Genomic DNA, 12750 nt, shown 5'->3' with positions numbered 1-12750 from the left:
ATTTAACAAAAATATAATTAATTTTGAATTAATATTTTTTTGGGGATTTTTTGGTATTTAAATAATGATAAAAATTGAGAAAAATCACATGCCCTCCCTGCCATGAGGTGGGCGTGTAGCACAGTGCACAGTCACTATGCTACACGCACAAGAAGGTTCTAGAAGGGTCTTGGTTAAACAATTTTAGTTATTTAAATATTAAATAAATAATTAGATATTTTAATATGATTAAGATATTATTATTTAAAAAAAATTCGATAACTGATTACTTATTTTTAAATTGTTTAAAATAACTAATATTATTTATTTTTTAATATATTGGATATATTAAATATAGGAGATCAATTTTCCAGAGCGAGATTTTTCAGTGATTAAAATATATCGTGAAATCTCCCTGAGAGAAAGAGAACAGTGCTACAAGCATAGGTCATTGTTCTTCACAAATTTAGGTCCAAACTTTATCAGATCTCATGTTTTGAGAACATCTAATAAATAGATCTTTCCTATTATTTTGTATAACGAGCCCACACTCGTTCTTTGTGTGTTGAGAACATTTCAGAAGATCCTGGTGTGAGATCTCAAGGATTTTTGCCGTACAAAAAGATAGCAACAAGGAAAGACTTGAGGTAATTTTCTATTCATCTCTTTGATTCAATATATATATATGTATGTGAAGAAGTAGATCTAGAAATATTGTGGGGTTAAATTAACAATTTTGATTGTTGTTCCGCTGCGTATAATCTCTGATTTGATCTATAAAAACTATCAAATGGTACCAGAGCCATCTTCACATATATATATTGAATTTGTGTGGGTTTAGTTTTATGCATTTATTTATTTATGATGAATGAATGGATGGCTTAATATGATTGAATACATGAGAATGTTGAATCGTTAATTGTATGGTGTTTTTGGGTTAGGATTTGTTCATGATTAGATCATTGTGTAAGCCATTAAGGGGCATAGGATTTATGTAATTTTATTTGGTTTTTGAAATCATAAAATTGTAATTCCGATCAAACAAAGTCAAAATGGAGCTCGAGATTCAGAATTCAGCCACCGTTCCTCCAAGGCCATCCTCCGAGCCGCTGTCGGGGACGTCGTACGGACTGTACGGACGGGACTGTACGGATCCGTACGATTCCGTAGAGTGGGCCCCGACAGCACCTTCAGGTGCCACGTGTCCTCGTCTTAGTTGTCCATAATTTTTTTATTTTTATGAAATTATTCTGTTATTTTGTTTTATTTTTAAAATGGTAAATATCGTATTTGTTAGAAATTTGATATTTAAATAATTATATAATTTTGTTATCCTAACAAACTTTTTTGAATATCTTATTTAAAAAATTATTTTTCAAAATAATAGATTTTAATTAAATTTATTTCTATTTTAATTAGTGGAAAATAAAATTATGATTATTTAAAAGTTTTGTTTTAATTAATCAAGATATTTAGAAAATTGTTTTCTAATTATTATTCTAGACCAACGACACATATCCTACCAAAAGGAAAGTGAAGAATCTCGATGAAGATCAAGGCGGTTTTTATTTTATTTTGATTTTATAAAGAGGTTGTAAAATTAGAAATGCCCAAAAGCACCCGGTTCAACATTTATTATTTATTTATTTAAATAATTGTTTTCATGTGATTGATAATATGTTCATGCATTTTGTGCCATACATAAAAAACCCACACAATCATTATCATGCATCTCATTGGTAGAAACATGATTATTAGGATTGTCCTATATGTTTATATGATTTGTTTTGCGAAACCAATTGCATATAAATTACTTAGTTTTATTCTTTGAAAACTTGGTAAAATATCACACCATTTTTTAAGTCTTTATGACTTAATTTCTTTAAACCAACTTTATTTAATTTTATTTTTTTAGTAAAGTTTAGATGAATATAATTGGTAATTTAAAATTGGATATGAACCTAGAAACTTGCTTTCTTACCAATTTTAATTATGTTCATCAAGTTTAAGGGATCTATAATTAATTTGGAATTAATTAGGTTAAAAACATTTATTTCAAAATAGTGAGTGGGAGAGGGTTGATAACTCAACATAACATGTGGTCTCCATTATTAATATAACACTGTGAGATATGAATAGCGCCTCGCGACGGCTTTGTTTCTGTCCCCCTAAGGAAGGTGTCTAGACATATCAATAACAAGGTTATATTTCTTTCAAAGATAGGAACTAATGATGTATTTTAGGTTTGACCGACCCTAAGGCGGCATGTCCTAAGTTAAGTCATGTACTCTGAAATAATGGGTTACACTCACAAAGTTATGATTAAGCTTTTGTAGTGGATAATCATAACTTGACCAAACTAAGCGGTACTTTAATGTTTAAAAGAGAAAATAATGAGTTATTTTAAGTTTTAAACAATAAAGATAAGAATGTCTTATAAATTCTCTAAAATTAATTTGACCGACCCTAAGGCGGCACTTTAATTGTTATCAAGTTTTATCGTGAAAATTAAACTTTATTTTATGTGTTTTAATTGTGTTCATGAATCACGTTTAATTTCCAAAACTTTGATATTTATTTTTCTAAATATAATAGTATTTTTATTTTTTATTCAGAAAATGTCTATTGGTGAATTACACACCAATGCTTTTTTCAAATCATTGGTTTTTTAACCTGAAAATATGTAACATTGGTTTCGAGGCATGTTGACCATTTTTTCTTATAAAAAGATGATGTCAACCATTTGTAACAAACCTCCAACAGAACCACCTTTGGCTACTAGCTATGAAGTAGAAGAAAAATATGCAAATTGGATGAAATCCTATCGATTGGCACGTTATTGCATGCTTTCAACCATGCCTGACAAAACAAAGGAAAAATATATACACTATGACTCAGCACATGAGATGTGGCAAGCAATGACAGAGGGAGTCTTGGCTGAGTGTCATCGTTTATATCAAACGAAAAAGGTAAATAAGATTTACATATATTTTTCAACTTTGAATAATAGATTCAAATACTATGAATATAAGATTCAAATTTTTGGATAGTAGATTCAAAAATATATGCCACTAATCTATTTTTCTTTTGTTTTTCCTTTACAGAATCAGAACTCTGAAAAGGAGGAAGAGACTAATGAGGATTTTAATAGCAAGTAAAGAGATGGAGAAGTTGGAGAGTAGTTTTATTTAGTAATTTTATTGTTAGTTGAACAATTTAAATTTTTTTGTTTTGTTTTAGAAATTTTAGATTTTTTTAAACAAAGAAAACTACAGTCTAGAAATTTAGTTTATTATTAGTAATTTTGATTATTCATGTTTGGAAACTTATTTCTATATTTTTGCATAACATTTATTTCTTTTATTAATAAAGTAGTTATTATTTAAAGAAATTATTTATTTACTTGTTATGCAAAAGCTTTGGGACAAACAAAATTTACATACTTATAATGAATGACAAAGTCTTATAATTCTGAATTATTTAAAGCAGCTAATCCTAGATCTATTAAACGACAAACGATTGATTCCAATATTGAAACATATCTTTGGCACTTGAGAATGGGCCATACTGGTATAGACAGAATAAATAGGCTTACAAAGGATGGTCCTTTAAGAGAACTATCTACTGGATCTCTCCCTGTTTGTGAATACTGTCTAGACGGAAAAATGACCAAGAAACCTCTCTGCTAAAGGTTCAAGAGCCACAAAACCACTTCAGCTAGTACATACAGATGTTTGCGATCCACTTAATGTACAAGAAAGAGGAGGTTATGAATATTTCGTCACTTTCATTGACGATTATTCAAGATATGGTTACCTATACTTAATGCAAAGAAAATCTAAAACTTTTGGAAAGTTCAAAGAATTTCAAGCAGAGACTGAAAAGAAATTAGGTAAATCACTAAAACCACATCGATCTGATCGAGGAGAAGAGTACTTGGATTTTGAATTCAAGGACCATTTGCGTGAGCATGGCATTCAATCCCAACTCACTGCACCTGGAACGCCACAAAAAAATGGTGTTTTAGAAAGACGGAACCGAACGTTATTAGATATGGTTAGATCAATGATGAGTTTCTCATCATTACCATTGTCATTCTAGGGCTATGCAATTCAATGTGCTCTATACATATTGAATGTTGTTCCATCTAAGTCTATCCAAAAGACACCCATAGAATTATGGAAAAGTTGTAAACCTAGTTTACACCATTTTTGAATTTGGGGGTGTCCTGCACACATGCTTAAAGGAAAGACTTGGAAGTTGGATCCACGCTCTGAAGTCTGCATGTTTGTGGGATATTCCAAAGAGACTAGAGGCGGAATTTTCTATAGTCTAAAAGAAAATAAAACATTTGTATCGATAAATGCAACTATTCTTGAATATGACTATGTTAATAACCACAAACCTCGCAGTAAGGTTGTTTTGGAGGATATGGTATCGAATGAAGTTGCAAAGTCACCAGCAAAAACTAATGAGAAACGGCAAGAGGAAACTGCTAGTTCTAGTCATAATAGTAGAGAACCTCGTCATAGTGGGAGGGTTAGTAAGCAACCCACACGCTATGAACACGAAGTTCAAATGCTTGTGTCTGGCACAAACAAAGATGATCCGTTGACATTTAAAGATGCAATGAATGACTCTAACAAGGACAAGTGGCAAGAGTCCATGAACCAAGAAATGGAATCGATGTATTCCAATTCTGTCTGGGTTCTTAAAGATCCACCTGAGAATATCAAACCCATTGGTTGCAAGTGGATATTCAAGAAGAAAAGAGGAGCAGGTGGGAAAGTAAAGACTTTCAAAGCAAGGCTTATAGCCAAAAGTTACACACAGAAAGAAGGGGTTGACTATGAAGAAACCTTTTCTCCTGTAGCCATGCTAAAATCCATTCGTATACTCTTGTCCATAGTTGCATGCATGGATTATGAGATTTGGCAAATGGATGTCAAAATAGCTTTTCTGAATGGCTACCTTGATGAAACCATTTACATGTCTCAACTAGAAGGGTTCGAATTAAAAGATCAAGAGCAAAAGGCTTGCAAGCTTCTTAGGTCCATTCATGGACTCAAACAAGCTTCTAGATCTTGGATTCTTAGATTTGATGACACAATTAAAACATTTGGTTTTGTACAAAATGTTGATGAACCTTGTGTCTATAAACAAATCAAAGATGGTATAGTAGAATTCCTCGCTCTTTACGTTGATGATATCCTACTCATTGGGAATGATGTAGAGACATTATCAAATGTAAAGAAATGGTTGGCTGAAAAATTCCAAGTGAAAGACTTTAGAGAAGCGAGCTATGTTCTAGGCATTAAAATTCTAAGAGATAGAAAGAACAAGCTCTTGGCACTTTCACAAGCAAATTATATTATTAAAGTGCTTGAAAGATTCTCTATGGAAAATTCCAAAAAGGGTCAATTGCCGACCAGACATAGAATTACTCTTTGCAAAGATCACTGTCTAAAGACACCACAAGAGCAAGAGGACATGAGAAAGTATCCCTATGCATCAGCTGTAGGGAGCCTAATGTATGCAATGTTATGTACACTACAAGAAAAAATGCTTTTAATAACACCAAAAATGTGTTATCAAAACCTACGATAACACTTTCTAATGTGTTAAGATAGACTATGTTATCGTAGGTCAGGGTACTTTACATAACACTTTATCAGTGTTATACAGATGTGTTATTGTACTGTCAACGATAACACAATTTCTGTGTTATTTTAATATATAGATAAGTGTTGAATTATGTTATTTATAGTCGATACTATAACACTTTTTTTGTGTTATACTACACTTTAGTATAACACTTTTTTTGTGTTATGCTACACTTTAGTATAACACATTTTTTGTGTTATGTTATACTTTAGCATAACACATTTTTTGTGTTATACTACACTTTAGTATAACACATTTTTTGTGTTATACTAAACTTTAGTATAACACATGTGTTATATTAGCTTTAGAGAAACATAATCTTTTTTTACTTACACAAAACTAGGAAAACAAATATGAAAGTTGAAGCCAAATAAAGTAACATAAATAGATTTTTATTAATTACTCAAATGTAATTACAATATTTAGTCTACTAGTCTAGGCTTAAGAAATCATATTACAACATAATTTATGCCCAATTCAGATTCCTTTATCACTAAATACAAAACAAGAAATGTATACAAAAATTAGTGAAATGCATTCTTCCATTCTAAAGGCCTCAACTACAAATGTTGTCAAGAATTGCTCCAAAGAAATCATCTCAATATACCTGCACATTGTAAAAAAAAAATCCTTTTATTATTAAGACCATAAGACTAAAGCTAGTTTCCACGTGTAAGCATATAAAGTTTAAATAAGCAACTCAACTCAACTCAACTCAAGCAAACATCTCTTTTATCATACATAGAATAAGAATAACAGATCAGTGGAAATAAAAGTTTATATATACCTGAGGAAGAAAAGCTTTTTGAATGCCAAAATTTGTATCAACATCCAGACGACCTCCAATACCTACTGAGATAGCTTGTCTATATCTACATCCCTCAATGGTTGTAACACCCTGACATACATAAACTAAACACAAATTAGAGTGGCTTTTAACTGAGATTGTATGATATACATGTTATGGCAATGTACTAAGTTTTTTTATGAGGAAAAACAAAAATCAAACATGTAGAAGGCAATCAATGAGCTCATGCCTGTTCTATTATGGGAAGATATCCACCAACATTAGGAAGAATGGTACCATCTTTTAGTATTCCACCTTCGCCGCCAACTCTAACAGCGATATCATCGCGCCCCATCATGTAAAGGATGTCATAGATTTGATTCACAGAATGTCTAGCATCAGTCCAGGCATTTGTGTTGATAGTCACACCCTAATAAAAAAGAAAAAGAAAATTCTTATGTGTCACTATGTTGTAAGTTGGTTATGTACTATATATGGTTATGTTGTAAGTATGAATTCAGTAGCTTATAACAGATAGAAAATCTACAATTATATCCAAATATATATGTATGAATGCAGTAGCTTATAACATAAGGTCTAAAATTATGTATATATATATCTATGTATGAATACGGCTAAACAATAATCTGGCAGCCATGGAGATGAACCATAACAGTACAACCTGGCATCATAAAGATTACTAAACATCTATTAACAGGTGATAAAGCAAATAAAGCATTATAAAACAGAGAATAACAAACTTAGATATTCAAAAGCCCTCAGATCTCATAAGCTAATATGGTCATTAACAGTGTACATGAGAATTTTCATTATAAGCCTTAAGAGCACTCACAATAGATTATGTAAAATAGACTTTTTCTGGTGAAAAAGTAGAGAGAGAGAGAGAGAGAGAGCAATATATATGTATGTATGTATGTATAGAGAGAGAGAGAGAGAGAGAGGGCTTATAATGCAAAACCATGAAACTGCTTCTGAAAATTAGATTTTCCATCACAGGGCAAATAAGCATGCAAAGAAAGTGAAAACTAACAAAAAAAAAATGACAATATCTTCATATTATTAGATAAGGCAATAAAATATATATTTTGTAGCTGTAAAAAGAGACCATTTTAATATATAAATGCCTTCAGAGATTAATGCTAGAAATTTCATGAACATTGAAAATTCATTAAGAACTAATCACATCTTCAAGGTTTAAACACCACCACTTCAACCATCACCTTTGGCATTCACCACCACCAACAGCAAACACAGATCATCATCACCACAGCCAACATGAGAAAATAGTAATAAATAAATAAATAAAATAAAATAATGGATCATGGTGAGTACCAAAGATGGTGAGAGCAGAAAAGATGGAGGCTCAAAATGAAATCAATGCACATATCAATACAAAAATAAAAGTTTTCATCATCAGGCACAAAGTAATCTAGAAACAAACTAAAGAACCGTGGAAAAAAAAGGAAAGTAATCATCAAGCCAAGGCATTGTTTCCAACATTGAGTTTTTCCATCACAGGGCAAAGGATACTACCATTTGTAAAACCCACTAACATTAAAAAGGAAAATACAGTAAAATCAACTTTACAGCTTACAAATAAAAAATCAAAGAGGAATTATCACCTTTTCTAATGCTATTCTTCTTACTATGCTTTATGTCTTCCCTTTCTTTTATTATGCAAAAAACACAGACCAGCTGAAAAAAACAATTTGAAAACAATACTTTTGTGTAAAGTTTCAAGAGAAACATGTACATAAAGGTAAGCAAAACGAGACAACTTCCTTGCTCAATGGAATTCAGAAAAGCAGATAGAATCAAACTTATTGACTGAATTAATAGAATCAATTCTCATTAAAGAAGTAATGATACAAAAGAGTATATATACAGAAAAGACAAAAACAAATTACACCAACTATTAAAGCAGAAACTACATAAATAGGTAAACAAAAATAACATATAAGAGCCTACCTTTTAACTGATGTAACAACATCTCCAGATGCACTGCCTTCTGGATCCAAGACCCTGCTTACCCAACTGGTAAATGCATCAAGAAAAAAAAAAAAGCAAAAACAACTTCTAGATAGCCATAAGTTATCCACCACCCAGTAAAATCCCCATCCTAAGAGAAACCAGTAAAATCCAGTAATAAAAAAGATAGAAGCAACTAGCATGAGTATCACATAAACAACCAAGTAAAGTGAATAGCAAACTAAACTAAACCAAAGACAGCAATAAGCAAAGGCATTTGACATATAAAAGTACTGAAATTAAAAAGCTCCATTCAAAAAGCATCAATTTTTAAAGCTACTTACTGGGTTAGGAAGATGTTCTGTTTCTGTTTTGTTTCAGAAAGCTTCTTTCTTCTAACATCATCAAGTTTCTCAAGTGACCGCTCCAAGGGTCTCATACCAACCAACTAAATAAAATGGGCAAAGAAGAAATAAATCCATACTATCAATAATCGAAATTCCGAATTAAGTAGCAAAAGCACAAATTTGATAAATAAATAAAACAATACCTTAGCTATCGCTGCCAAAGCTGAAAAGGCTGCATCCCTCACATCTGGAGTCCCATCATTGAGGCACTGTGAAAAAGTAAGAAACGATAATATAGATAAGAGAGTCCATGAAACACCATGAACAGGATAATCCATGGTCAAAAATAGGTTGCACCATTATTTTTTTATTTCCCTTTGTCTTCTAGATTACAAATTAGAAAGTAAGAGCACCAAACCATGAATTAGTGCTCTAAACTCATCAAAACCAGTACTGAAGCTGTCTTCTAAAATAAATGGGAATAAGCAATGTTTAGCACATTTTACTCAACTGATTGTTCAAAAATATGAAATATATTACAACTACAAACATAAATGCACTTACCTCCATAAAGATAGGCACATAGTCCTTGTGCACCTTTAAAATAACAGCCTTGTTAGTTGTTTCAATACAGAATGTTACCCAGTTAACAGTTGATGACCGTACAAGAGGAACTTTATTTTTTACAGCTGTCTTAATATCTGCAATAGACAACATCCATTACAGTTTGGGCAAAATCAAAATTACCACCTATCAAAGCGATTACAAACACTCAAATGCAAAGAATTTATGTCATCTAATCTCTAATAAAAAAAAAACTTAAACCAAAAACATAGTAAGGAATCCTATGACAATACTATATTCTGAATTAAAGAACTACAGCGTAGGATAAAGATATACTTGCCTTCCACAATGTCAGCTAGACTTAAGCACCCAGCTGTATGCATTGCCTGAAGACTTTGATTTAGTGCCTCAGTAGAGGCAGGTTTTCTCTCTTTCAATTTTTCCTTTATAAAAAAAAAATAAGAGAGACAGAGAGATAAATCAAAGGAGTTAGATAAATGCAATAAACCAATATCCCTTCTTCAATCTTTATTAAATTATTTCTAAGAAAAATCTGAGATAAACCAGATCAAAATATATATTAAAAGTAAAATTGAATAAAAAAATCACTTTATATATAAATCAAAGCTACGATCAACATCATTTGAACTTCTAAAAAAGAATCTACTCATATGACTAAGTGCACTTTTATTAATAAGAAAAATGAATGTACAAGTCAAAATCCAAAAAAAAATACCACCATGCTCAGTTGTAAGTAACTGGCAAAAAGTAAATGAACACTTGAACAGCTTGGTTACATTCAAACAGTCTGTTTCCAGAGGTAGAGGAATCTCCAAAGGTATCATTATTATGTGAATCCACCAATACGTCCTCATCATAACCACTGTCATCAGCTATCTTACCACGATAGACAGAAGAGAATCGTGTCTCCTCATCAATATCTAAATTGCCACTGAGTTGAAAGCCTCTTTCCTGTGTTGCATTTAAAAAAATCAACATCCAAAACTAGAAAACTTCGAAGGTAAAAAAAAAAGTATTTATAGGTTCAAAATACCATCAACAAAGCCTCACCTCTGCTAAATGAGGATCACGAGTGTCATTAGTGTAATATAGTAGCAATAGTTTTGTTATTAGTTATAGTAATAACAAAACAATAACATAACTAAAACAAAAACCATAAGCAGTGGAACTTTTTAAAATATATGCAACAAATTGAAATCAGAAATAAGAACAGAACATAAATATTGCAAAACCTTTGCTATAACTTGCACAAGTTCTTTAGAAGGTATAATCAATGTCTTTGCAGGAGGCTTGCTAACTGACTCCGCGGGAGACTTTTGTCCTCGAGAGCTACCATCTTTTGTCAAGCGAGCCATCTTCAATATAATTCCTGAATGTAACAAACAGGTGAATGTGATAAAGCTCATCTAAAATGCAGGATTAGAACTGTCAGCTGACTAAAGTAATATTAAAGGCCAGAAAAAATGCAAAATACTCAATGAAGACTAAGATATTAAAGATTGGATCTTTAATAAATAAAAAAGGTTGAAACCTATAAAACATAAGCTCTTCAACAAAAATAGAAAAAGTGAAACCTACCAAAATCTTTTTCGTTTGCTGCATGAAATATTCCAGAATATATGGATCCATTTTTCACATGGACATCCACATGCTGACCAACAAAACAAGTAGTTATATATACTAAGCGATCATGCGAAGGACTCCCATGGCCACCAGTTTTGCTCCCTGTCATAGAATTTAGACTCTTTAACAATGGAAAATAAATCCTAACAAGAAACAACATAAATTGTAAGCGAATTTCACCAGTAGATGTTAATCTATTATTGGAATTTGACTTCCCACTCTGTGACATGTTCTCCAGCCTGGTCCCCACATCTCTTTCGCCTCTGCGACGGCCAAATCCATTGGCAGATGATCTGGAATGGACAGCCGGTTGCATATTCATCCTTCACAGAACCCTTTAACCTATGAAAAAGAACTTGGCATATGTTTAAGCCACTCTATTGCATTAACATACATTGAATGAATGATCAATGTTATAAAAACCATGTTCAGATTATGCTAATAAACCAAGGTGAAAGTAAACACTGCAATTCTTATCCAGAGATCATTTTTATTACAAAAACCTATTGACTTGTGTTCCTTCAGCATATAACATAGTGCAAAGAAAACACAAAAAGTGTTGACCAAAATTGGAATAGCAATAACAATTTTCAAGATATGCCACTGCGAAAATATCTCAAAATAATGTCCTGATCTAGATAACCATATTTAATAATGTTGAAATTTTGAGAATATTATAACATTAATCAAATCAAAGTCTCACCTTACCCACTAAAGCTCTTGTAGTCCCAATGAACCTACCCAAACAGAACGAATGAGGAATCAAGCCAAATGCACAGTATAATTTCAAAAATAAGAAAGATCATATTATTCTAAGCATCTGTTTAAGTGCCCGTGAATTGAAGTTTTATCACTTGCATTATCGTCAAGGCTCTAATACTGATTGAATTCGTCCTATAACTGTCAATGATATCAAATCAATGACAGAAATAAATTAGCCAATCACCAAGCCCATTTAAAACAAATACTACATTTTCTTAATTATTTGTCTTATAATGCAAAACCATGAAACTGCTTCTGAAAATTAGATTTTCCATCACAGGGCAAATAAGCATGCAAAGAAAGTGAAAACTAACAAAAAAAAAAAATTGACAATATCTTCATATTATTACATAAGGCAATAAAATATATATTTTGTAGCTGTAAAAAGAGACCATTTTAATATATAAATACCTTCAGAGATTAATGCTAGAAATTTCATGAACATTGAAAATTAGTAACAAGCATCAAAACCAGAAAGCAATTGTGTTGCCTAATTATCATCTAAAGTTAGCCAAACGTGCAAAGGAAAATTGATTTAATTGACAAGTAAAAAAATAAAAAAAATAAAAAGGAAGGCAGCTGGCAATTTATCCAATATCACTAGAAGAAATAAACGATTAAACATATTAAAAACGAGTGAGTTTGGAAAGAATACCAAGGAAGCAATCTCATTGGGATAGCATTGTAAGACGCATTCCAGAAGCTGAAAACAAAGCTGCAACAATGCTTTGACGTTAAATTTTGTAAAAGGGCAGTGGCTATACATGAAGGCAAGTAGTTCTTTTTTTTTCTTGATTAAAATTCATGCATTTGGATTCTTACCTTCCTATCATGCTGACCTAAAGACTACACCTGTAGGGTCTTTAAGTACACCTCAGCAACTGCTTTTGCATCAGTGGAAGAGACTACACCAACATCACTTTTTCTCCTCAGTAATGCTAAGCACCCAACAAGAGCCCCACGTAATGCTCTCCAATCTACCTAATATCATTACAAAATAATACATTAACAGCA

General features: G+C 31.7%; 1 protein-coding gene and 2 long non-coding RNA genes across 3 annotated transcripts; all 3 read right to left on the bottom strand.

Moving 5' to 3' along the window:
• Positions 1 to 6018: 6018 nt before the first annotated feature.
• LOC133816273 (uncharacterized) lies at positions 6019 to 6538 on the bottom strand. The gene is made up of 2 exons (XR_009885125.1): positions 6431 to 6538; positions 6019 to 6250 (listed from the first exon to the last, which is right to left on the bottom strand). It is a non-coding gene; the product is annotated as an uncharacterized LOC133816273 (long non-coding RNA).
• Positions 6539 to 7359: 821 nt separating this feature from the next.
• Positions 7360 to 8643, bottom strand: LOC133816272 (uncharacterized). The gene is made up of 2 exons (XR_009885123.1): positions 8420 to 8643; positions 7360 to 8146 (listed from the first exon to the last, which is right to left on the bottom strand). It is a non-coding gene; the product is annotated as an uncharacterized LOC133816272 (long non-coding RNA).
• Positions 8644 to 8711: 68 nt separating this feature from the next.
• Positions 8712 to 9337, bottom strand: LOC133816271 (protein MOR1-like). Its single transcript, XM_062248855.1, has 2 exons — positions 8970 to 9337; positions 8712 to 8867 (listed from the first exon to the last, which is right to left on the bottom strand). The coding sequence occupies exons 1-2, from the start codon at positions 9102 to 9104 to the stop codon at positions 8760 to 8762; spliced, it is 243 nt and encodes an 80-aa protein (XP_062104839.1). The 5' UTR covers positions 9105 to 9337; the 3' UTR covers positions 8712 to 8759.
• Positions 9338 to 12750: the final 3413 nt, after the last annotated feature.

The sequence above is a fragment of the Humulus lupulus genome, chromosome 2 (assembly GCF_963169125.1).
Source record: "Humulus lupulus chromosome 2, drHumLupu1.1, whole genome shotgun sequence".
NCBI lineage: Eukaryota > Viridiplantae > Streptophyta > Magnoliopsida > Rosales > Cannabaceae > Humulus > Humulus lupulus.
The sequence above is the reverse complement of the archived record's forward strand: the minus strand, read 5'-3'. Positions and strand labels throughout refer to the sequence as shown.

Excerpts from the sequence above, each read along its gene's own strand:
- LOC133816271 (XM_062248855.1), bottom strand. The coding sequence starts at position 9,104 with ATGGATTATCCTGTTCATGGTGTTTCATGGACTCTCTTATCTATATTA. Across the intron at positions 8,868-8,969 it reads CTTTGGCAGCGATAGCTAAG|TTGGTTGGTATGAGACCCTT; the intron begins GTATTGTTTTAT and ends CATTTTATTTAG.